This window comes from Pteropus alecto, unplaced genomic scaffold, assembly GCF_000325575.1.
Source record: "Pteropus alecto unplaced genomic scaffold, ASM32557v1 scaffold101, whole genome shotgun sequence".
In the NCBI taxonomy this organism is placed as follows: Eukaryota; Metazoa; Chordata; class Mammalia; order Chiroptera; family Pteropodidae; genus Pteropus; species Pteropus alecto.
Window position 1 is genome coordinate 3,128,203 of NW_006432945.1, and position 26,806 is coordinate 3,155,008.

General features: G+C 35.7%; 1 protein-coding gene across 1 annotated transcript in view; it reads right to left on the reverse strand.

Moving 5' to 3' along the window:
* Positions 1-26,806, reverse strand: part of LPGAT1 (lysophosphatidylglycerol acyltransferase 1) — a 55,998-nt gene that overhangs the window by 23,816 nt on the left and 5,376 nt on the right. The window contains exons 3-4 of the mRNA XM_015586255.2: positions 3,755-3,873; positions 1,967-2,062 (exon numbers count right to left, since the gene is read on the reverse strand). Of these exons, the coding sequence (XP_015441741.1) occupies positions 1,967-2,062; positions 3,755-3,873 (215 nt within the window). The remainder of the gene's footprint in view (positions 1-1,966; positions 2,063-3,754; positions 3,874-26,806) is intronic.

Genomic DNA, 26,806 nt, shown 5'->3' on the forward strand with positions numbered 1-26,806 from the left:
GACTTGGAGCCTGAAAAGAGGAATCTAGAAAAATTTGTAGGAAGGCCCAAAACCCACAACTAAATATTACAAAGTTTCTTCCAGTATGATCGATTTGCCAATAATTTTCCAGCCAACACAATTATAGAAGCTCCCCAGAATAATTTGTATGCTTTCAGACTTTAAATTATACCAAATGCAAAACAAGTAACACATTTTCTTAGCTAGTTTACTGAATTGAATTATGATTAAGCTTTATGTATTTAAGTTCTGAAGTTCTACATGTAAAATATTTTTAATATTCTTGGAAATATCTCGTCAAAACTGTCTAGTAGCAAAGTCCCAAGAAACTGTTCATACATTTTTCTCTTCCCTCCCTCCATTTTATAGATTTTTATTATTATCTATTGGGATAAAATGTTGCTCTTTAAAAATAAATTTGCAAATCTCTTTGATATTCTGAAATAAAGTCTAAGTATGTAAAACTTTACATTGCAATAAAAAGGAAAATGTTTTAGAAGGCATCATTTTCTAATTTTATCTCCTCAAAGTACACCAAAAATTTAGTGTATTTTAGCCTCTTCTTGATAACTGAGTATCATTTAGGGTCAACTGTTAATACTACTAGAGTATAAATTCAGTAATTTCCTTAGACTCCCATGATGCAAAGGGCTCAGCTACTTTTTCTCCTGAATTCTTCCTAGACTGCTAAACTTCTGCTGTCTCCCTCTCCAGCGATATTCTGAGATTTTTAAGCTAGCCTCTTTGTTGTTCTGATCACTTTATTTTATCTCAACCTTGTGGCCAATCCCCACTGCTATTTATTCCTGAGGTTCCAGTGCCTATTCAATGTGTCTATTCAATTTCTCTGCTCAGAAGAACCAAGGGTGTTTGCAGAAGAAACTACATAATAGCACAGCATGTGAAAAACAAAAATATGTTCTATACATAAAACTGTCTGGAGTAAAGTGTATATATTTTTGTGACACCTACAAACTTCTAGCTTATTTCTGAATTTGTGGTTCTTAGAAAAAGCTTAATTAGATTCACTAGTTATTCATTAAGTACTTGTGCAAGGTACTACACAATCCAGGTTGAAGTTGCTATACATGTAAATGCCAGCCAAGTGTGATATTACCATACATAAAAACATCTGCATATTAAAATTCAATTATTTGTTTTTGAGGGAATAATGTGTGTGATAATAACAGCATATCAGAGAAATACTATAATGCAGTGCTGACTTGATAAGAGGGTATGAGTCTTTTTCCTATACCAAACTATTCCTACTGCTTGGGACCCATTCCCAACGCCCCTTCTATTCAACTCATACTCATTCTTTAGATTTATGCCAAATATTATCTTCTCTAAAGTTTTTTCTGGATTCACAGAAATCTGATGTCCTACTTTTCCTACTATGAATTCTCTAAATATTTCCTCTTATTTATTTATTTAATAATCTCCTGACTGGTAATCTTATTTATTTAATAATCTCTCTACTGCTAATTTAGTTATATAACAGTGACTTGTAAATAAAAATAATAGTGATAATATAGATGATAGTGGTAATCATGACAGAAATGATGACGAAGGTAGCGGGCACTATTCTGAGTGCTTGACATGTATTACTTAATTTAATCCCCACAACAACCCTATCAGTGGAGCACCTATTATTCTCATTTGAAAAATGAGGAAACTTTGAGAGTTTCAATAATTTGCTCAATTCACATAGCTAAGAACACTGTACTGTTTACATAGGTAGAAGAAGGTAGAGAGTAGAATATTTACATTACTAGCATTTTAATACTTATGCATATTCAAGTTTGGATTGAAATAAATGACTTAGAGAACAAGGAGTAGAAGAAGAGCTCCCTAGGATGCCAGAACTGGCTCTACCTATTATAACTGGCTCTGTAATGCTGCATTTTACAATAAAGAATCAGTTTAATCAGGCTATCACTGTGAAAAAAAAATGCTCGTTACTTACCTGTCTTATGAAGAAGTCTCCATGAATTAGAGAAACTATTCCAAAGTTTGTGTACTTAAAAATATGATCCATCAACCACATCATTTGAGCAACAACCTAAAATATTTAAAAACAAGAAATAATTAAATGTTGAATAGAAGAAACTATACTCAAACAACCTAAGTTTTGAGAGTACTTGAATGTATCATGGAGTATACAATAAATCAAGTAAATATTCCTACTTGTAAATATAAATTAATATTGCCCTAACTTATTAATAAGCAAGAGGTAAATCGCACCTTTATGTTTCTCAATTACTTATTTATAAAAGATAAATTCTTCAAGATTTAAAATTGTTTGGCAATATCAGATCATAAAAAATGTTAGGATAACTAATCTGAAAATTAAAAAAAAAAAAAGAAAAACAAAATTACTCTAGACAGAAAAATGAACCTGACACACTAACTGAAATCTATTTACAAAAGCAAACAAAACAAACTTGTACTAATAACCAAACTGTTATTAGTACAAATATATCTACATATCTACATATGAAAGTCTTTTAACAAATTCAAGACTTAATATAAGAAATAACTGAATTTATTCCACATTCCAGCAAGATTATATCTCTGCTTTTCAGATAGACAAGAAAAACAAATTCCAAAACAATCAAACATATTTTCCTGGACTCTCACCTCATTTCCTAACCCCTGACCTACTGAATCAAAATCTCTAGGGCCTTAAACACAACCAGGCTTATTCTCGCTTTGTTGTTTTGGCCAAGATTGTTTCAACAAGAAATAAGTCTCTTGTTTCAATACTCTTTTACTAAATTCTACTTGTCCTTCAAGGCCAAGTATATGTCCTCTTCCCTCCACAAAGTTTTCTATATTCATCAAGTACATACTGAACTCACCCACCACCGAATACTTCACTTTGCAATTAAGTATTGCTCGCTATACCCTCCATCCACCTACCACTGGACTGTTAGCTCCAGGTCTCCCCATCTCTATTTCATCCAGAACCATTATATAAAAGCAAAGTGTCTTATATGGTGGTGTTCTATACTTATAGTCACTGATCATGAACACAAAGCAATAAACATCTATGGATTTGTTTCTTTACTATTAGGCCAAATATCAGCTCCATTAATTTTATATACTTTCTATTTATTTATTTTTCTGTGAATAGAACCTCTAAGGTGATAATTCCTTTAATCCTAAAGATAATTTATTTTAAACCCATCCAGTTTACAGATATATTTTAGTTATCAATATAAGCAATGTAAATTAACAGTTCAAATGCAATCTTAGGAACACTGAATAAATTGAGCCTAATATCTTTCTTTTCAGTATGTTTTGTAATGAAATCCAAAATAATACTTACCTTATTTTCCTTTGGCTAAAGATTCCCCAACTCCTCGAATTCACTGACCAATGTTACTCTTCGATCTTAAACAGTATTGCTTTTTGTGTCTGTATTTCTCAAGCTGGCAATCCACTACTTCATCTCAAGAAAGCCCCCAATTTAAACCACATTAATTTTACTTTCATCCCAGTTATTTCTTTTAAAAAAAAAATAGCCTTATGGAGATACAATTCATATTATCGCAGTTATTTTTTTAAGTCTCTAAATTCTTCTCCTGGAGTGACTTAGAATTATGTACATTTTTCTTTTTTAAAATTTTCTAAATTTTCAGGGAAAGTATACATATTAAAGTCTACGTTCTAAACTATAGTAAGATACTTGAATCGATTATTTATTAACCTTTCCTTTCTACTGTCTACTTCTGCCTTCAGAATGGCTTACCAGTCCTTTGTTCTGGAGGCACATCATCAGCGTACACACATCTCCCGTTGCTTGATGATTCACCAACATTACAGCTTCATCCTTTGAGACCGCTTCAATATCGTCTCCCCATTCCATCACTGTAAGAATAAACAAGCTGTCATTTTAAAGATTTTTACAGAAAAACTGGTATACATTAATGATACATCACCTAGCTAAAACTTCTGAAAGTTTAGAACTCTATTTCCTATAAAAATCAGGACACTGATATAACATTAGGTAGAACCCAAAAATTCCCATTAGAATATAAAACGGTTATACCTTTGATCTAGAAGTTTACTTCTTAAAATTTATGCTACAGAAATATTTGTCCAAATAGGCAAAGATAAATGCATAAAGGATGTTTAATGCAACTTAAGTGTTCACCAACAGGGGAATGGATATGAAAATCATGATATAATGAAGAGATAACCTTCAAAGAATGGAAGATATCCGCATGCTAACCCCAAAAGGAATTGTTATCAAGTAAATAGAGCAAATGTATAGTATGATTCCATCTTTTTAAAGAAGAAATCAAATTTTATGTTATGTAACATGTTGAAAAAAGTCTGGGGTAATTAATTCCAAACTTTTAATACTGCTCACCATTGGGAAGTGATTCCCAGAGCCCTTCAGATTCTATTTTACAATAAAATAAGTGAATATTACAAAAATGTATGAAGTATTTTCATTTTAAAATAAGAAAAATAAAGATGTTACATTTATTTAAAATCTCCAGATGAAAAGTCATTGCACCAAAACCGTACACTCTATAGAAAATAGTGGTTACTCCATATGGTTATGCTTCATTTCATAGTAAATTTATCTCACAGAAAAAAAAAATCGAGCATCAGTTTTAAACATCAGGATTCTACAAAGAATTTTCTAGGGTTCTTCAAATGTCTGACATGAATCACCAGAGGTCGAATAGCCATTAATATTCACTCATGTCACTCACTGCCAGAAGGAAAGAAGTCGAACTGCCTGTATATCAAGGTTCTGGATGAAATAGAGATGGGGAGACCTGGAGCCCACCTGCTTCACCTCCCCCAGCCTCCCTTCTTCCCCAATCACCTTTCACTGTCACCCCAATACACTGGAGTGCCTCATTATGCAGTGGAGAATCCCTAAGGAACAGAGGTAGAATAGAAGTAGAACACTGAGAGAGCCACCAGTGGCACCAACTCTCCTGTCACAGCGCCCTTCCCAAGTTCCCACTTAGTTCAGCTGACAAGTTAACTTTACCACTGCAATATCATACATTGCTAGAAGAGTATAAATTGGTACAAAAGTTTTAGAAGTCAATTTGGCAATAATATATATCAAAATTAAGAACTGTGAAAATCTTTTTACCCAGCAATTCCACTTCTAGGAATTCATCTTACAGATATACTTACTCATGTGCAAAATGACACATATGCAAGGCTATTTATTGCAGCATTGTTGATAAGAGCAAAGATAAAAACAACTAAAAAAGGGAGACTAGCTCAAATTCATAGAAACAGAATGGTGGTTGCCAGGAGGGGGAAATGGAAGTTGTTCAGTTTTATAGAGTCATGTTTTACAAGATGAAAAAGTTCTGGGGATTGTGAATACTGTGAATATACTTAACACTACTGACCTATACACATAAAAATGTGTATAACTGTATGATGCTAAATTTAATGTAATGTGTATTTTATCAAAATTAAAAGTAGAGAGACTAGTTAAATTATACACATGTAATGGAATGTTATATAATCAGCATTTGTATACCAATATAGAATGATATACTGTAAATAATAAAGTGTGGAACTGTATGTGAAGAATGCCACCAGTTGGACTTTTAAAAATGATGAGGAAAATATATTTACTAAATTAAAACTCCCCATATCATGCTTCTATTGACCATACACACACACACACACACACACACACACTCGTTCTTTCATTAATTCATTCTTCACTAAATAAACCAAAGCATCAGGCTCTGTAAGGTGTTGTGCATATAAAATAAATAATAACAAAAGTATTATTCTAATAGCAGTTAAAGTGTCCAAGAAAAGCTTATCTAGGTTCTATAAATATTGAGCTATTAAGAGGTCATGTGGAAAGTCTCCTGGTTCTACATCTATATAAATAGATGTTTCGTAACCAACTATTCCTTTAATGCAATCTCTGCTACATGAATGGGAAATAGTAAATACCTAGGCTTATACAGTGGGAAGTGTCCATGTGAACATAGCTGCAGATAAAAATAAGTTTGTTAAATAGACTGTATCTACCTGTTTATTTTAGTAAGCATATTGGTTTAAATCTCAAAATATAAACTGCATTTAGAGCACCCAGTACTGGATTGAATAGTGTCCCCCCGGAATTTACATTCAGTCAAAAATCTGTGAATGTGACCTTATTTGGAAAGTGTCTTTGCAAATGTAATCAAGTTAAGGTGAGGTCAAACTAGATGAGGCTAGGGCCCTAAATCTAAATGCAATATGACTGGTGTCCTTAGAAGAAGAGGGAAATTTGGACAGAGAATGCCATGTGACAATGGAGGCAGAGGCTGGAGTGGTGTGTCTACAAGCTGAGGGTTGCAGACAACCACCAGACGCAATCAAGAGGCAAGGAAGGGTCGAGCCTTTCCTAGAGCCTTCAGAGAAAGCACAGCCCTGCCAACAGCTCGATTTCAGACTTCTCATCTCCAGAACTACGAGATAACAAATTTCTGTTGTTTTAAGCCACCCAGTTTTGTGGTACTTTGTTATGGCAGTTCTCTGATACTAATATGCCTCACCCACCCCCTCAACTGTGCTCATTCTTTCTCTTTTCCATTCTATTCCCTCACAAATTACAGTTTTCTTCTTATTGAATATAGGAAAAGAACAACTGTACTGTACTTTAAACATCTAGAACACTTTAATAGACATCTAACATTCTGTATTATAAGTGGTTCTCAATGTTCATTTCCATAATACTTTCAGGGTGTAATCGTTAAGAGTTAATCCAATACATATTTTCTCTCTCAGCTATAACTTAGCCAAAATATATTTTCAAACTAAATGTCAATTTAGTAAGACTTCATGGCATACTGAATCAAATAAGTAATGGTGGCTGGATCAAGTTTTTAATTAAGAAATTATCCTGATGTAGCTATAAAGTTATGTTGAATTTTGTAATAATCTCAATTTTATTCAACAATAAATTTAATTTCCAGTATCTGTGGTCTTCTTCTTTTATTGTACTTTTATCATACTATTAAATGCTTCAAATATCACTGTTAGACAGTTATATGACTAACAAAATCAAGAGTAAAAAATGCTTGCAAGGAAAAAGCATTTATTTTATGTATGAAGCAGCTATGTTCCTCAGATCATAGCTATCCCAGAACTGGCAAGGATAATAATAGAGACAGTATCTTAAGCAAGGAATAGAATTATTTGCATGTTAAAGGACAGAAGCTATGACGCCTGCCAGTTCTTACACTGAACTCGATCAGAAGAACGAAAATATTTTAACAAACTGTCCTGTGAAAAGCATCCTCAAAAAAATAATTGGGTCAGGATGCAAACGCACAGTAAAAAGACAACTTAATAAAACTGCAGGAAAAGTAATGTAGTTGTAACTGAATTCTTTAAATTCTTGTTAAAAACCAAAGCCAAAGCTTAATATCTACTTCTCTTCCCTCTCCCTCTCCCTTTAACATGTTAGAAATGTCCCCCAAAAGTTATAGACTAGAATTGCTCAAGACAGTTTACATCTCGAAAAGAAAAAAAACAATAATTCATCACAACTTCCTTAAAAGCAGTGTTGCTAAAGCCATATATAAACCCAGAAAACAGAATTAATGTGGAGAAAAAAGGTTGCTTAATACATGATCATAATAAATTGCCTTTCAAGGTTCAAAAAAAATTATGCCTACAAGTGATGCCACAAACTATTTTACTATCCTGTGCCTTGGTTTTCTCATTTATGAAACATTAATAATACCATTAATGCTACTCCAAACATATTGTGAAAATGAATGAGATATAATTGATAGAACCACAGAGATCCTGGGTAATTGGACTGCATGAGAGTTAAAATCACTTTCAAAATCACTATTAACTAAAAGAGTCATAACACGCCTACTGTGTCGTGTAAGGTCAGGTATTCTAATATGAATAGAATTCCAAAGATTAAAGAGCAAAACACACACACACACACACACGAAAGAATCTCACGTAGTTTAAGAACCTCAGCTTTCAGCGGCCCACATTGGGGGAAGACTGCACTGAATTTGTCAGTTAGAGGTGAGCAGAGCAAATGGGCAAGATAAAAAGAATAAGAACATTAATTAAGGGTGGCCATGAGAAAGTAGCTTAAGGTACTAATTAATGGAGGGGAAACTGGCAAGGAAAGGAACCAAGCAAGGTGGTAATTAACTAAAAGAAAATGAAGGGCGGACTATTTTAATATACACTGATGCTATCCTCCCATCTCTACCCTTCCCCATTCTAGTCAAACTCCCAGAAGTAGCACCCAGACATTTTGAAAAATCTCCCTGGGTCAATCTGATGTATACTCGTAAATAAGAACCACTGGAATTGAAGCACCGATGAGTTTTGTTTTATTTTTTAAAGCAAATATATTGAACGCACTGGAAATTGCGGTCAGTGCTCCGCTGGCACTTAAAATTTAAGAGGTTCAGCTTGAGAAGGCAAGTCTCAAGGAGTAGCTTTTGAAAGGATTGCTTAACTGAAAGAATAATAGCATGTATTATTAAATAGATATATAATTAAATACTAATAATCTTAATAGATAACATTTATAGAATGCTTTACTGTGTGCCAGGCATTTGTAATTAGTAACAGAAAATAATTTACATTATTTTATTGTTTAATCTCCACAAAATCCCAAATGTACAGATACCATTATCCCCGATTTAGAATTGATAAAAATGAGACATAAAAGGGTAAGCAGAATTTTCAAAGTTATATAGTTAGAAAGTGGGGGAACTAGGATTCAGAACCACCGGATCACGCCGTCACCGCTGGCATGCTGCAGGTTAGAGAACCCTGAAGGCAATAACTTGGACAAGTTGCTCACACGGCCCCTGAAGTTGCCAATGACCACGCCAGGAAGTGGGGTGGGTGAGCCAAGTCCCAAAGTCCTCAACAAAGGCTGGTGGGCAGCAGCGATGAGGAGGGGTACAGAAGCGCACAGCCAAAGAATCAAGTGTTTTTTGCATGGGAGTTAAGTCTAAAGAAGCAATGAGTAAGAAAAAAATCAATACCTTCTTTGGGCCCTGGGTACAGGCATCTTAAACTTAATATGCTCAATACAGAAGCAGCTCTTTACCCTCGTCTTCTCCATCTCAACAAAAGACACTGTCACTCACGCAGTCGACTCAAGACAAAACCTAAGACCTCTGATGATTGCTCCCTTCCTTTAGATCCCCACATTCAATCCATCTCTGACGCCTATGGATTCTACCCCAAAACACATCCTGCATCTCCTACGGCTCTCCTTTTTGACTATTGCTCTGGTCCAAGGAGCCAACTACTCTTTCTTGGACTTCTGCGTGACCTCCTAACTAGTCTTCTTGCTCCTACTCCAGCCACCTGCTTAAAAGGAAGCTTCAGAACAGAGTTTCCAATTCCAGACACCAATAAAATCAAAACCACCACCAACTGGAAAGCACAAACTAAGAAACAGCAGGAAACGCAGAGGTAATACTGGTAATTAACTAACTGCTACTTAAAAAAATGCACAAACAAAATAAAAGCACATGCACAGATACAGGGAACTGAGGGGAAGGCAGTTAGAAGGTGGGTAGAAGGGGCGAAGGGGTCAACCGTATGGTAATGAATGGTGACTAGACTTTCAGGGGTGAGCACTTTGTAGTATATACAGATACTGAATTATAACGTTGTATATCTGAAACTTATATAATTAATTAACTGATAAATTAATTAAACACAGACTTTTCAAAAGGGGAGCGATTGGTACCTTGGGAGAAGCAATTCTTCCTGCAGCCATTCTCATCACAAAACTTTTATTATTCTAGCCAATAGTCTCTGTTACAACCCAGAAGACTCTACGCATTTCCAACCATCCCACTTCCATCCCATTTAAGAACCACTAAATTAGAGAGTTCAAAATAAGTTAGGTCAATTGAAGCCTTTGGTTGAATCAGGGTGCACTTAAATAACAAATGAGAATAGTACAGACGACATGAGGACTAAGCACATGTGTGATTATTGGAAACAGGTCCATCCCTCTGATGCCCACTCTTGATGCACTTAGCCCCTGGATATGGCAGCCAGGAGTCTGAAAGAGTCTCCTCTGTAAAAAACCTGACAGCTCTAGAGAAAAGATCTAAAAACACTGGCATCTGAGGCTCTCCAGTGAAATCTTCCAACCAGATTACCCTACAATGAGGCTAGTGTGCACAATAAGCCTCAGTCACTAGCAGGGCTATCAATCACCTTCGTGGTCTGCTACTTTTAAATAAGAACAGCGAAACATGTATTATCAGATACCTGCCCCCCAAAATAGCCCTTAAAGTGAAAGATAGAAAAGATAGGGGGGGGAAGCAAACAAAAATAAAGAACTTTGAGGAAACAGAGATAACACATGAAAAATAAAACTTCGAAAGAGACTATTAATATCAATATTGAAGTCAGAGATGATGATGTGATAACCATGAGACAAGAATAAGATGCAAAAAAAAAAAAAGAACATTCAAGGAGAAAAGAGACCTGCTAGAAATTAACACGATAGCAAAAATGAAAATCTTAAAAGAAAGATTGGGAGGTAAAGTTGCAAAAATTTTCAGAAAGTATAAAGACAAACATAAAGATCAAAAGACAAGATGAAAAACAGGAGAGAAAAGACTTGAACATTAGAGGACCATTCCAAAAAGTCCAACATTCAAATAACAGAAGTTCTGGAAAGAAAAAAAAACAGAGGAAAAGAAATCAAAGGAATAATTAAAGAACAGCTGAGCACATAAATTTCTAGATTGACAGGAAACATCCAGTAACCAATAGTGGATTAAAATGACCCAACCCAAGGCATTCGTACAGAAAACTTCACGACAATGGTGTCAAAGAGAAGATCTGCAGACGTTCAGAAAGGAAAAAGGAAACATTCAAAAGACGAAGGAAAAAAAAAATATTTTCGGTTGTGCAACGTCTTAAAAAACAGATCCCTTATTCTCAGGAAGCTGGATAGTATGCTTTGCCCAAATAAAGGAATAAACCAAGAAGGAAAAAAAACTATGATATAAGAAATTGGGAATGAAACCTAAAGAGAGGCAAAAAGAATTCCCAGGAAGATAGGAAAGGGAGATCGGGATGTTAGCTGAGAACTAGACTTGGTGGATAACCAGTCCAAGTTGGAGCAAGTTGAGGTTTCCCAGAGAGACTTTCCAAAAAGATGAAATTGATAGAAGAGCAGCTGAGTGACCTGAGAAATCTAAAACTGACAAGGAGTTTGGGGTTGAATTAGTGATCATTTCATAAAGAGGTAAGTTAAAAAAAAATAATAATAAAGTTTCGTTCATAAGCTGACCATCAGAACGGTATACTAAATTCAGAGATGAAAATTTAAATCAAAGTTACTTTAATTTGATTCCATTGGGAAAAATTCAAGCAATGAAATTAAGTAGTGTCTGCCTGAGGTTCCTAAAATGAATAATTGAAAGAAGGAACATTCTAACTTTTCCTAAAGATTACACCAAATTGCCAGAAAATAAGTGTGAAACGTGCTTTGCTACTAGTGCTCTAAATAGTTTTAGAATCAGGCCATTATATATGATAGGGGTTTTGATTTTAATGAAGTTTAGAGCTAGAAAGGAATTTAGAGGTATCTGAATCCAAATTCCTCATTTCACAGATATTTTAAATCAAATACAAGAAATGGAATTTTTAGGCTTCCAGACCAAATTAGTTGCAAAGAAAAACAGAGCTGGCTAAGTATAATTAATTCACATCATTTCCTGCTCACTATCCTGCAAAGCACTTATTGATACATTCATTCAGTTAACTAGTGTTATTCTCTTCATAGAGAAATAGGGTTCCACCACTGTGGGGGACATAACTCATGAAATGCAGCTATATGAGCTTAGCAAAAAGAAAAAAAGCGAAAAGTAAAAGCTGAGAGAAGAGACAGCATGGAAGGGAAGAAGAAAAAGACTGAAACAGAGAACATTTTTAATTGTATGAGCAACTTTGCCTGCCTTTTCAGTCAACTGAGGTATGCCCTGGAGTAAGCTGGAGACCGGAATTGTCAATTTGCCATTCCTCGTCATTTCAGCTCTCATGTGCCTACCACCATGCTAGCATCTCTCTCACTGAGCCTGACAACTGCAGTTTTCTTAGAGGTACATTTTCTTCCATATAAAACTTAAGCAAACTTTTCAATTGATGTAATATGATCCCTGCTCTCGAGAAGTTTGCTCACTTATGAAGGATGAAAGACAAACTGGGGAATAATTCATTACACATGAAAAGATGTATCACAGGAGGTAGGGACAGAAGAATTCATTGTGAACTAGGGACCAAAGACATGGGGGAATATGGCCTGGTAGAGATCTTCCTGAACAAATAGTCCTGGGAAAAATGAGAAATAAGATTATAACTCTGAATACAAGACCAGATTATAGAGGTACTTTTAAAAATCAGATACTAGAATTTAGGTTAGGAAATACAAAATTCCTTCTTTTGTCACTAGGCAGGTGACAAAAGTGAGGGAAGTGGGTTTCCTATGGGACAGCAGGGCGCAGTGGGGCTGTGTTAAAACAGAGAGCGCATGCCCCGCCCCCACGGAGCAGCGACTACCCGGCCCCCATCTCTTGCTGATACCTGGGAATGTGGACCCAGGCAACCATATCCTTCAATTTTTTAAGAGTAATTGGCAATGTGAGAGTTTTTATGAAAGATAAAGAAAGAGGAATTGACAGTGGAGGACAGTTCCTGAGCAAGTAGGAAGGAACGGAATCCAAACGAAGGGACTGGCTCCTGACAGAAAGGACATTCTGCACAGTCACAGGAAGAGTTAAAGAAAAGAGAATCGAAGGACGAGGCTGAAGAGGAAGGTGTGGGCCAAACTACTAGATCACCAGAATTCTGCGTATTACCTTCTAAGCCGCAGAAAGCCAGTAGGTGAAAGGAACTGACAACATGTGGGATGAAGGGCTGGGCTGGGCTGTGGGGATGAGGGAGAGTTGTTTGTTAAATGGGGGGTATTTTTCTTTTTTTAAGATGAGAATGCCTTTAGTATCTTTATATCCTAGAAGTCTAGAGCAAAGATAGAAGGTGATAATAATTAGTGGGGTGAAATAAGAGAGATGGGATATTAGCTTTGGATATCTAATGATGAATGAGCATGTGAAGAAATTGGGGAAGGGGGATAGAGAAAAGAGGAAGAGTCTCCAGACCACAGTCTCAGGCCACCAACCAAACCCACAGGCCACCAACCAAACCCATGGCAAAGTGAGCAATGAAAAGAGTGAAAAACTGACCGAGGAAAGAGAACTGCTCAGAAAGTTATCATGAATGTAGATATCCTAAGTGGAGCTGAGCTAGACAAAGTTGGGGATGCTGCTTAAAATGAAAGAGCAGAAAGCAGACACAAGCGTTCACACCCGCCGAATGCCCAAGAGGTCCTAAGCAAAGGAATTCATAGTTGGAGCTACGATGATAGCCTCTGATTTGAGGTTTGACCATTCTCCTAAACTTTCAAATCTAGGATAGTAAAAAAAATAAAGTACTAAGAATATAATCAAATGAGAAACTAATTAACTATTACACAGTAGTAAATTTTCCTATTTTGAAGAGTTTTGATTCATAGTCTCTCTATTGCAACAGCAGCACTATAAGGCACACAAGCCAGGTATCAGTCTTATTTAAAGCTGAGGATTAGAGAAGATATTGTGCAAGGTAATACTATAGGTAAGCACTACAAATCTGGTCTGTTGACCCCTGAACCAAGCATAGACAGCCCCTGTCTAATGAGATTATTAACCATTCAACTAAGAGGAAACTGTGCTATGTTTTCATGGCATGATTAAAATAGTAAGGGCTTCAGAGTAGGAAATCTTCAAAGGCCAGCTCTGTCCCTTGCTGCCTCTATCACCCACCAAAGCTCTATCACCCAAATTACTTAACTGCCACCAGCCTTCATTTTCTCACTTATATAATGGGGTCACTATTCCCTCCCTCTGAGGACTGTTTTCAGTATTTAATAAGAAGCCATGTGTAAGCACTTGCTAAAAGGCCTGGCACATCAAGGACTCAACCAAGGTAAATCATTCTGCTCACTGGAGGCATAATCAGCTATCTATGGTTTGCACAGAACTCAGTCTCCTTGCTGCAGAATTAAGTAAAAAGGATTAGGAAAGGCTTTTATTTTCTTTTAACAGTAAGTCTTATCAGAAGATGAACAGTTTCGAAAGGAATAAGAGAAACCAACTCAGAAAGAAAACTATAAATTGAAGAACCTAAGGTCACAAGAAGCAAACATCATTTTGAGATTGGTATTAATAGGATGATGACTGTAAGAACATGGCACGGAAGAGAGAAGGCAAAGACTACATAACTAAAATACAACATAGGTGGTCTATGGCCATGCCACCTTGAACTAGCCCAACCCCCTCTGATCTCAGTAGCTAAGCAGCGTCGGGCCTGGTTATTACTTGGATGGTAGACCACCTAGGAAGACCAGGTGCTAAAACATAAAAAAATAAAATAAAAATAAGGGATTGTAAACTGACAAGGTCCTTGCAATCTGTGAGGTCAACCAAGGGCTGCCTCGCCTAAAAAAATAAAATAAAATAAAATAAAATACACCATAGGTGCAAGGTGCTTCTCACCGAGCACGGAGGTCAAACCTAGAGTCTATGGGGTCCATGTATGTATGTACTTCAAAGAGTTTTTAAAATTGTCAGCAAGTGCAAAGGTGCTGTGGTAAGCCCAAAATGTGCCCCCACCTCCACCCCATAAGATATCCATGTCAAATCTCTGGAATCTGTGAATGTTACTTTATATGATAAAAGATGAGATTAAATGAAGGATCTTGAGGAGCTCATTCTGAATTACCTGGATGGGCCCCAAATCAATGACATAGAGGAGAGAACAATGTGACCCGTGAGACAGATTGGAATGATGGCAGCCACAAACCCAGGAATGCTGACAGCTACCAGAAGCTGGAAGAGGCAGGAATCTCCCCCTAGAGCCTCTGGGGAGTGCAGCCTGCTGACACCTTGATTTGAACTTTTAGCCTCCAGAAATGTGAGAGAATACATTTTTGTTATTTTAAACCCTTTTGTAGTAATTTGTTATGGCAGTCATAGGAAATTAATATAGGTGCACTTTATGGCAGTCATAGGAAATTAATATAGGTGCACTTTTCTGAGGGGAAGGCTCATAACTTTCATCAGATTCTAAAAAGAGGTTCCTGTGAACCCCCAAAGGTAAAAGAATTACCACTGTAGAGGAGAAAGCAAAACCATGTATAAGCAAAGGAACTAGAAATTGTTTTAAAAACCCGCAGAACAAGTCATTACTTGGATAAGGTCCCACAGTTAGTAAATGCTGAAATAAAATAATAAGCTATCTTCTGACATCTAATCCAAAATTCACTACATTATTTCGTGGAGTTCAACCCTGTGAATGCATTAATAGAAGTGATTCCCAATCAACTAAATAGCTTGCTAAAAATCTAGGTTCCCGGATCCATCTGGATGTACTGAATTAGAATCAACAGAGTAGAAGAATTTACATATATCTATATTTAAAATCGTTTAATAATTCAGATGTGCAGAAAAATCTGGGAACAAGTACTATAAGGCAGCAGTCAGTAAACTTTTTCTGTAAAGAGTCAGACAGTAAAAATTTTAAGCCATGCTGGCCAAGAGGCAAAACTGAGGATATTATATAGGTATTTACATAACAAATTTCTTTACCAACAAATTTTTTGACAAAATTCAAAATATAAAAATTTTTTGACAAAATTCAAAATATAAAAATAATTGAATAGTCCCTCCCTTATCCATGGGGATACATTCCAAGATCCTCAGCAGATGCATATTTTTTGACAAAATTCAAAATATAAAAATAATTGAATAGTCTCTCCCTTATCCATGGGGATACATTCCAAGATCCTCAGCAGATGCATAAAACCTCAAATAGTACCAAACCCTAAATACACTATGTTTTTTTCTATACTTACATAGCTATGATCAAGCTTAATTTATAAATTAGGCACAATAAAAGATTAACAACAATAAACTAATAATAAAATAAAACAATTATAACAACATAGTGTTATAAAAGTTATGTGAATGATTTTGGGGCCATTAGTAAGTAAAATAAGGGTGATTTGAAAACAAGCACTGTGATACGACAGCAGTCAATCTGATAAATGAGATGGCTACCAGGTGACCAGCTGGCAGGTGGTGTATACAGTGTGGATACCCTGGATACAGGGATGATTCACGTCCAGCGGGGACAGAGCGGGAAGGCACAAGATTTCATCACGTTAGTCAGAATAGCATGCAATTTAAAACTTATGAACTGGTTATTTCTGGAATTTTTCATTTAATATTTTCAGACTGCAGTCTACAGCAGATGGCTGAAACCGCAGAAGGCGTAACTGTAGAAAGTGAACCTGTGGAGAAGAGAGAACTACTGTACAACTTTTTGTAATACAGGTCTACCAATGAGAAAAATGGAATTTTTCCTTGGGAGGAGTAACATTTCACTTTATTGGAGTTCTAAGTTAGTGATTCCTGTTATCTGGTTGATTGCAAATGTGATCTGCAAAACCTGCAGAGCTGGAGAGGATTTACAAAACAAACCGGCAGCAGGCTGGATTGGGCTCAAGGGTAGTAGCTTGCCCACCACTGCAGAAAGGTATCGAAGGAAGAAGAACCGCAGCTCTCGCCCTTAAGCAACTGACAAGTTAGTTACCCCTTTCCCGTTTGCCCTGAGTATTTTTGCCCCGAACTGGAGAATAATCACTGCAGTATCTACCAGGAGATAACTTGTAGATCACAGTCGTAACCTTACCCCCAAAGTTTGCCATGAAATATCTCGCTTTTGTTAATTTTTGCAGTGCTCTCGTATTTTGATAGTCTTTAGAAACAAATTACATCATTCACTTATAGCATTCTGTTTTGAGTAGCAGTATTTCCATTTACAAAATATAGTAATTCTCGATCACTGAACATGTCAAATCCTAGAAAATGTAGCATTCCTACACCTGATGTTAAATGAATAATGGCAGTGAGCTGCACTTTTTTTTCTAAATGGGAAAAGGATTTTAAAGACAGGAACAGCAAAGGTAAAACAGTGAAAAACAGGAAGTGGAATTCTGAATGTTTTCTGTTGTAAAACAGTGAGTCCTAACCATTTCCAGTATGAACGGCCTTTTTAATGTCCAAATATGTGGTAGGTATCTATGATAGAAATGGTTCTTTTAGCATTGAGTGAAAATAGCCATAACAAAAAAGCAACTATAAAGTCTATAATGCTTTTAAGGGATTTCTTATTAATCAACACGGTAGCTACATAAATTTGAAAAATATTAACACATATTTACAAGGCATCATTTATTCACCTATAGATGGTACTGAATATGTGTATAGATTCTTGACCCTCTGAGAGAACTCTGAAGCCCAAAGAAAATCTCAGCCCAAAGGTTAAGAACCACAGTTACAGAGTAGATGGCAAAGAGGTTCAGAAAGAAGGAAAAAGTGGAAATTGAAAGAGTGGGGAAGGATGTCAAGGGTTAGGTAAGTAGGTAGACATTTTCGAAGAAACGGAATAAGAGATCGTAGGGAGAGGAAGAATATCAGTGAGAAAATGCAGAGGGGCTGAGGGGGAGCAGCCTTACTAAATAAGAGTTTAGTATAGAACCAAACCTGGAGGCGCGGCCTGTATCTGCCACCGGAGCCAACATTTACATGCTTCTCAGGTATCCTGCCGTGATAAACGTTCCCTCACTCGATCTTCACTAAGAATGGTTTCCTAAATACATAGCCACGTAACTAAGTGACTCTGGTTTCTTCAATTACAACTTTAAAGTGGGTCAAAATCTTGACTTTTCCACCTTAAAAATAAAAAAATGTAAAAAGCCTTCTCTTGACTCAATTTCTTTCTTGTAACTATCATCCTCCACTCCTTCAGAGCCAAATTTCTGGAAAGTCATACGTTTCACGCTTGCATTTTATCTCCTCCCATTCATCATTCATCTCCAACCTATTCCAACGTAGCGTCCACTTCAATCACCTCGACGAAGCTGTTCTTGCCAAAGGCAATAAAAAAATGAATCAGTTCTCATCTCACAAAATATAAACTCTCAGCAGCATTTATGAGGCCCCTGCCTTGACGCACTGTTGACATCTGACACCATATCCTTAGGGCAGGCACTCCTCCTGCTTCTCTAGCTCCTCCTTCTTGGACTCAGCCATCCTCCTCTCCCCAGCCTCCAAATGTTGGCATTCCCTGAATTTATTTGATCCTGGGCCTCTACTCACTCAGTACTAACAATCTTTAGCTGATCTCATCCATCTCCATTGCTTTAAATACCATTGGTAATTTCTCAATTTACCTTTCTAGCTCAGGCTTCTCTTCTGAGCTCCAGACCGTATATCCATATATGTACTTCAGAGCTCTACCTAGATATTTCTCACCCATCTTATGCTAAATTTTCCTCTTTCCACTTAGTATTGCTCCTTTTCTGAGCCTCCCTAAACCACCCAGCAGCTCACACCAGAAACCTCATGGTCATCTCCGTTACCTGGCCTTCTACTGCATCCTCTATGTCCAATCCCTCAGCAAGTCCTGACGAGTTTCCTTCTATAAAACTCGTCAATTAGTTTACTTCTTTCTATCTCCACTGTCATCACCCCTAGACCAAGCAACCAGCACCTCACCTCGATGAGGTGAGAATCTTCTAGAGAGTATCCCTTGCACACTCGCACTTCTCTCTGCTCCATTTCCACAAAGCTGGCAGAATATAGAATTACAAATATAAATCTGATTTCACCATTCCCTACTTAAAATCCTTGAATAATTTCAAAATCCTTAATATGCACTACAACGCCTCAATGGATTTGCCTCATCGACTCCCCGCCACAACCACCCCGACTCCTCTCGTCCTCATTCACTCAGTGCTGCAGCCAATCTGGCCTTCCTTTCATTCCTCAAACGTGACAGACCCTTTTCATCCTCTGCATGTGCTGCCCTTCCCCCGGCATCACCTGGCCAACTCCTACTCATTCCTCAGGTGTCCATCAGTCTCAACACTACTTTCTCAAGGACCCCATCTTCTCTGACGCCACTCATCCCTAGATTAAGCCCTCTGTTTCTTACTCTCGGAGTCTCAATACTTGTTCTTTGTAGCCCTTCTCACAACTGTGATCACATGGTTACCACATGAGTCCTCCTGCCTCCCACACAAAAGAGTCAACTGCAGAAGCCCAGGCGCTGTGCCTGTTCTCCCACCACCAGCACAGTGCCTGACGGAGCAGGCACTCGAATATTCATTATTAGAATAGGTGGCTGAATCAATTAAACATACATTGCTTCGAAGCATTTCACAATTTATAAACATAAAATTTAGTTAATATTTTAGTTAGACTGGCTTAAATAATCATAAATTATTATTTATTGATTAAAACAAAAACTGTATGGAGCTATACTATTAGCCAAGCTTGAATATCCTCAAAGAGTACCAAACGCCATGCTATTCACTTTACGTTTAAGCTTCAAAAGAAATAAGTATCATAACCTTCATTTTATAGATGATGAGACTGAGGCTCAGAGAATTTAAGTAACTAGCTCAAATTTATACAATTTGCAAGTGGTAGCAGCAGGACCCAAACTCATACTAACTTAAAAGGCAAATTTTTTTAATTCATCATGCAATCTCTGATATCATATCTTTTTTTTAATCTATTCTTTGTTAAAAATACAACATCTTTATATAAGTATCTGAGGCTTAAAATAACTTTCAATAATTACTGCAGTTTTAAATGACTGCCCAGTTCAGTCTCTCATACACAAAAACCAATTCTATTCCACTCATAAAAATCAGCCTGCAACTTATTCAAAATGACACCCTTGTTCCTTATCAATGTAATCTATACTTTATTCTACAAAACAAATTTAACTTCCAGTTAATTTTATTCTCTGCTAGGACATCAATTAATTTTAAAAACTGGAACCATAACATTAGGGGAAAATGTGCATATTAATTTCTATTTTTCAGGAAACTTTTGCAGATCCATTTTGGACACATAGTTCATAGTAAACTTGACTATTCCCTAAACCAGCCATCAAAATACAAACTAACGATGCTAAAAATCCTTTTGGTATGAATTAATCTAAATCATACTCTCTAGCACAGTATCTTACAAATCAGTAACTTTGCAAACTGGCAGCAGGCAGTCAATATTTGACTGAGCTATCACACAAGATACTTCTACAACTAATGTCCTGTTTTCTTGAGAAAGCAAACAGTAAATAAGTATTTTATTCTTAATAACAATATTTCGAGGACAATTAGTGAAACAGATAACTAGTAAGCATTTCCTCAACAAAGGTAGAAAGGGGTCATTTAACCCAATTATGAATATTAATTATTGAAAACCACTATTTGCATCTAACCACAATGCCATATGCCTAAAACTAATATAAAATATGAAAGTCAACTGTAATTGAAAAAAAAAAACACTATTCACAATACACTTTTTAAAATTCAAGACAGTATTAAATTAAGATTTCTGATTTGTGGACTTATTATTATTGAAGTCATAATACACAGAAAGGACCATAACTTTTTAAATAGTTAAGATATAACAAAATGTACTTAACACTCAAAACTTATTACAAAACTACAGTAATAAAGACAGTGTGGTACTAGCATAAAGACATACACATCAATGGAAAAGAATTTACATCTGATTTTCAACAATAATGCCAAGATCACTGAATGTGGAAGGTTTTTTTTCAACAAACAATGCTAGGACAACTGGATATCCACATGCAAAAAAATGAAGTTCGGACCCCTACCTTACACCATAGAGAAAAATTAACTTAAAATGGATCAAAGACCTAAATGTAAAAGCTAAACTCTTAAAAGAAAACACAAGTATAAATCTTCATGACTTTGGATTAGGCAATGGTTTCTCAGATCTGACATCAAAAGCAAAGCAACCAATGAAAAAATAGGGTACGGTATGCAGAATATAGAAAGAATCTCGTACAATAAAAAGACAAATAACCCAATTTAAAAATGGGCAAAGGATTTGAATAGATATTTCTCCAAAGATATACAAATGGCTAATAAACACATAAAAAGATGCTTAACATCATCAGTCATTAGGAAAATGCAAATCTAAACCACAATTAGCTACCACTTCACATCCACTAAAATGGCCAAATTAAAAACAACCACCACCACTACCACCCAGAAAATCACAAGCATTAGTGAGGATGTTACTAATTGGAACTCTTCTACACGGCTGGTGGGAATGTACAACAGGACAGCTGCTATGGAAAACAGTTTGGCAGTTCCTCAAAAAGTTAAACATAGAATTCTCATATGACCCAGCAATTTGACTCCTACGTCCAAGATTATTAAAAACATATGTTCATATAGAAACTTGACCATGAATGTTCATAGCAGCACTATTCACAACAGCCAAAATGTGGAAACGAACCAAATGTTCATCAACTGATGAACGTATAAACAAAATGTGGTCTATCCATACATTGGAATATTATTCAGCCATAAAGGAATGAACTACGGACACATATTACAATAAGGACAAACTTTGAAAACATGCTATGTGAAAGAAGTCAGAAACAAAAGACCACATATAATGCGATTCCATTTATGCAAAATGTCCAGAATAGGCAAATCCATGCAGACAGAACACAGATTGCCAGGGGTTGAAGGAAGGAAGAGATGGGGAGTGACTGCTTATCGGTTTAGGGTATCTTTTGGGGGTGCTGAAATGTTCTGAAACTAGTCAGTGGAATGGCTGTACAGTCTTGTGACTCATACTAAAACCATTGAATTTAATATGGTACATTTTAATATGGTAAATTTTATGGTATATGAATTATCTCTATTTAAATAATATAAATTCTTCACATTAAACTATACTGATCATAGTTTAGTCTTTTGGTGATTCAGAAACTTCTTGTGTTTAAATTTCCAGATTTTTTCCCCTCAAAGTCTCAAAAAATTAAAATTTCTAATTAATAGCAAATTCAAAATGTGTCTTACATATATGATTCACAATGTTTCTTAAAGTTTAACAAGTTAAAAATGTTATGAAAGGTGATTTTCTAGCAAAACTTGAAAAGATACTCAACCTTAAGAAAAAGTATAATCTCATGACTAAAACTTAGGCATGTTTTTTACAACATTATTTTTAAATTATCTGTACTATAATTTAAAGAAACAGAAATCAACTGGACTTGCTCTGTTTTCATATTTAAAAATATGAAAAGCAAAGAGAAATAACTAATTTTTAATAACCTAGATTTTACATGATTTTGTTCATAAGATGAAATGAGACATTCTACTAATTAATGAGTGCACAAACAACAGGAAACATTTCGTTAGGTTAGTAAAAGGTATGTGAAACTTGAAAAACCTTGTGACCACAGTTCTTACTAATGGCACTTCATTTTTCACTTCCCATCACATGTCTCTGCTACATGAAATCAGCATTGAGGTCACTAACAAACTTTCCATTTTTAATGGTAGAACTCATTCGTGTATAGGCGTTAAGGCTTGTAAATGCAAAACTATCCTATACCAACAGAAACAGACTGGTCATTGTTATTTGAGGTTTTTTTTTTAATGAACATCACCTAAACCTCTGGGGTCCAGGCAGGTAATGACAACGAGCAAAGCAGAACCAGAGTAACACGAGGAAGAAGTGGGATCTTGAATGAACTGGACAGCACAGGCCCCATGTAATGGAGGCAGCCATCACTTACCCCCAGCAAACTGCTGCAGACAGAAATAAGGGCCCAGCCTGGCCAGATTTCTAATATCTTAAGAGCTGGAAATCTGGGTTTTATTTTTTATGTTTGGTGAAATCTCTTTAATTTTGAAATGTTGGCAACTAATTAAAAAAAAGGTTAGGATAGTGCAAAAGCCAAATAAAGCGCATGAGCTGGTGAATATAGCCACTAGTTTGTAAACTCTGAAACTCCCGAAACTAGTTATAACAAATAAACTATAAATATACTATAACGTATTTAATATATAATTACTTTATATATAACAAATATATATATTCTATACATGCTAAGATATATATAATATACAATAAACATATTTATCAAAGTTTGAGGGGCACTGGCCATCCTTAAAGTTTTTGAGGTGGTCCACAGACCAGGCCCAAGAGGGTAGTAACATTACATTTCATTCGCATTTCTTACTGAAGTATCAAAGATAACTCACTTCTGCCATTGATTTTGGTGACATTTTCTGACTGGAACCAACTGAAAATAGAGTAGATATCTTAACTATACTCCACTGATAAGTAGTCCAAGAATCAAAACGGTTTGAGAACCACTGGGAGGAAAAAAAGTTAGGGAGGCTATTTCTTGCTTTTGGGCAGATCTTAAGGAAAATTAACTAGGAGGTAAAACTGGTCTCCATTTTATAATAATCAACTAGAACAGTAGAATGGCAACACAGTTGTCTGAATTATAATTACATAGTTGAATAAAAATCTTGTGTTGCACTTTCTGGTATGAACATAGTAGAGTTATAGACACGAATCTTCCCGGAAAATACACATAGCAACAAGGAGAAAGAGAAAAACCTCACAAAACTCTTTTTTCAGCAAACTTATGAGAAAAACAAAAATATAAAAGTCTAAAATACATGAGATCAGGCCTGAGATCAAACCAGGCTGCTATCAGACAGAATCTACATTGGGAGTGGAGAGCAGAGGCAGAGATGTTAAGTTGAGGCATGTGATGAGGAGGGCCCGGTGGCAGATCTCAGAAAGCAATGGCAAGAATGCACTTCCTTAGAGAATGGGGCCTATGTTGGCAGGCTGGCACTGTGTCCCTCCAGTCACAGCTTCAAAAGGATGGAGGGCCCAGAATCGGTGACAAAAAGTCTCCGAGACTTGGTCTGGTTTGGAGAGGCAGAGGACTTGTGGCAAAACAGAGAAACACACCCAGGGGACATATGTGAAAAAGACTCTCAGAGGCAGAAATCTGAAATCTACCCTGGCCCCACGCACACATCCTACAAATAACTGACAGAGGAAAATCCAATTCGTTAAATTACAGGAAATAAAAAGGTAACTGCTACAGCATTGACTTAGAGATAGTATAAGAAAAATGGTAGAAATGAGCAGCATAAAGTACAAAGTGAAAAAGAACATTCATTAGAAAAACATTACAACAAAAAAAGATAAAAATTCTAACTAAATATTTCTGCATGAATCTAAGAAAATCAGTGAAGTCATCACCACCATGAAGAAGATCACAAAGCATGAATATAAGAACTCGAGGGAGAAATATGTAGAAAACAGGCATAGGGAAAGCATAAACTGGCAGAATTCAAGGAAGAAATAGAAGAATAAACAAAACCATAAGAGAAATGAAGAAGAAACTGAAAGGAGAACAGACAGAAGAAACACTGCAGAAGACATAGTAAGAGACATTAAAAACAGAAACAAATGAACAATGTTTAAAAAGGTTAAAGAGAAAATAATAAAAAAGATATACAAAGGGATATCCAATGTATATACATTTAGAGTCGCCAAAAAAGAAAACCAAAACAATCAAAAAATATTTATAGATACAATTAAAGAAAATTTTCCTGAAATAAAAATAGACTGGAATCTACATTATTCAAAGGGCACAAGTATGCCAGTATATCCTACACCAACGTATCCCAGTAAAGTTACTAAATATTAGAGAAAAAGAGAAAATCTTTTAGGTAGATAGGCAAAAAAAGATCAAATCATAAATAATGAGGGGAAAAAAATTCAAGCTGGCTTCACACATCTCCACAGCAACATTTAATGCCTGAAGACATTTGTACAATATCTATAAGAAAGAAAGAGTAAGCCCTGGGTTTTATTACCCGCTAAGTTGTTCTTCAAGTGTAAAGCAATGAAAATAAGTTCTGAAAATGTAAGAATGATATTCCCATGCTGTTCCATGATTCCTTACTGAGAAACTACTAGAGGATGACCTTGAGTCGACCAAAGGATGACTGGGAAAAACTTCAGCAAAAGTGCTTGGATGAGCACTAAATAGATTTAACTGAAGACTTCAGATTAAAGCAAGAGAGAAGGGTGATAAAACAGAACTTAAATATTATAGGCTGTAACAAAATATAAATTCAAATAACAAAAACTGGAAAAGGGAGAAAGTGAGCAGGAAGTATAAACAAGCTTTCTGATTACCCTGATGTAATAGCTGGGTGTAAATGGATAGCCTTAAAGCTTACAAAGCAAGGAGCAGAAGTATAAGCTTACATAATAGTACAAATGCGAATATTATTGTGAATAAATACTATTGACTAAAACTGGGAGATAGAGAAGAGAAAGGGGAAAAGAGAAGATTTTAAAAGAATTTTACCTTTGTTCATAGAAAGACAACTAATAATTTCTATAAATAGAGAACTAAGAATATCAGATAAAGTAACTAAGAAGACAAAAATATGAGCCTTGCTAAATATCAGAAGAAAAAAGCAAAGAAAAACAGACTACACAGTGAAAAACTTAAAATTCATATATATTTATATGTAATATATATTTTTATATTTATTTATACATATTTAGATATATTTATATAATATATATGAACAGAAAACTAAAAATAAAATACAATGACAGAGCATAGACAAAACATATCTGACATATCAATAAACATAAATGGATTTAACTCGTATTAAAAGAAAGATTTTCAAATTGACTCATAAAGCAAAACCTAACTCCTAACTAATTGATTATTAGAGACATCTTAAGGCATTTAAAAAGTTCAAAAACAAAAAGATGGGCAAAGACATACATTTTCCATATAAAAATCAAAATACTATACTGAAAACTCCTTAGCTAGATGTCAAGATCAGTTGTTGGCCTAATATCACACAATAACTCCTCACTCTCATGACAATCTACTGTCAAGCACTCAAAATCTAAAATTCCAGGTGAACTGTTGTTCTCTATAAAAGAAGAGACGTAAAGAAGTATTTTTTTAATGAAATTTACAGTACATTAAGAATACTTCCATTGAAGCAACCATTTTTTTTAGCTTCTTGGAGAAATCCATAACTATTATACTGCTTTCAGGTGTCAGAGCTGTAGTTTTGGAAAGAGATTTCATGTCTTGGAAACAAAAAAACACGTGCGTAGTAAAAATCACGAAAAATTCTAGGAATATTATATAAAGATCAATAATGGCTCTTTAAATACAAAAATAACTCTATGATGACATCAATCCAGTTAATGCTGAAAGGGAAGTAACTGTGAAACCTCTGTGTTTCAACATCAATTTGAGCAATGAAAAGAGAGGGGATAATAATAGTACCGACCAGAGAAGACTGCTGTGAGCATGAAATAACTGAAACACTTAGAGCACTACTTGGCTTACATTTCAATAAATATTAGCTAATATTATCATCACGAAAACATAAATTTCAAACTGACACATTATTTGCGTCTTTTAAATCTATTATAATTATTGATGATAGAGGTAGCCCCACAGAGAACTATTTCCCTAATGGAAAAAAAAAAAGAAATTTAAAGCATCTTCTTCCCTACATTCCCTGTTCCCTCTCTGCTACCACCTGCCACTGATGGGAGATCAGGAACCCCTTCTCTTTCATCCCACACTACATCTCCATGAGAGCATTATACTAGGATGTTTTGGTTGTTGGTGCACTGTCTTCCCCACCAAGGCTGCTGGGAACTCCTTAAAGTCAGAGATTATGTCCTGTGCACCTCAGCACATCCAAGGCACCTGTTCTCACATAATAGAAGCTCAATAAAGGTGTGTTAAATTAACAAATGTG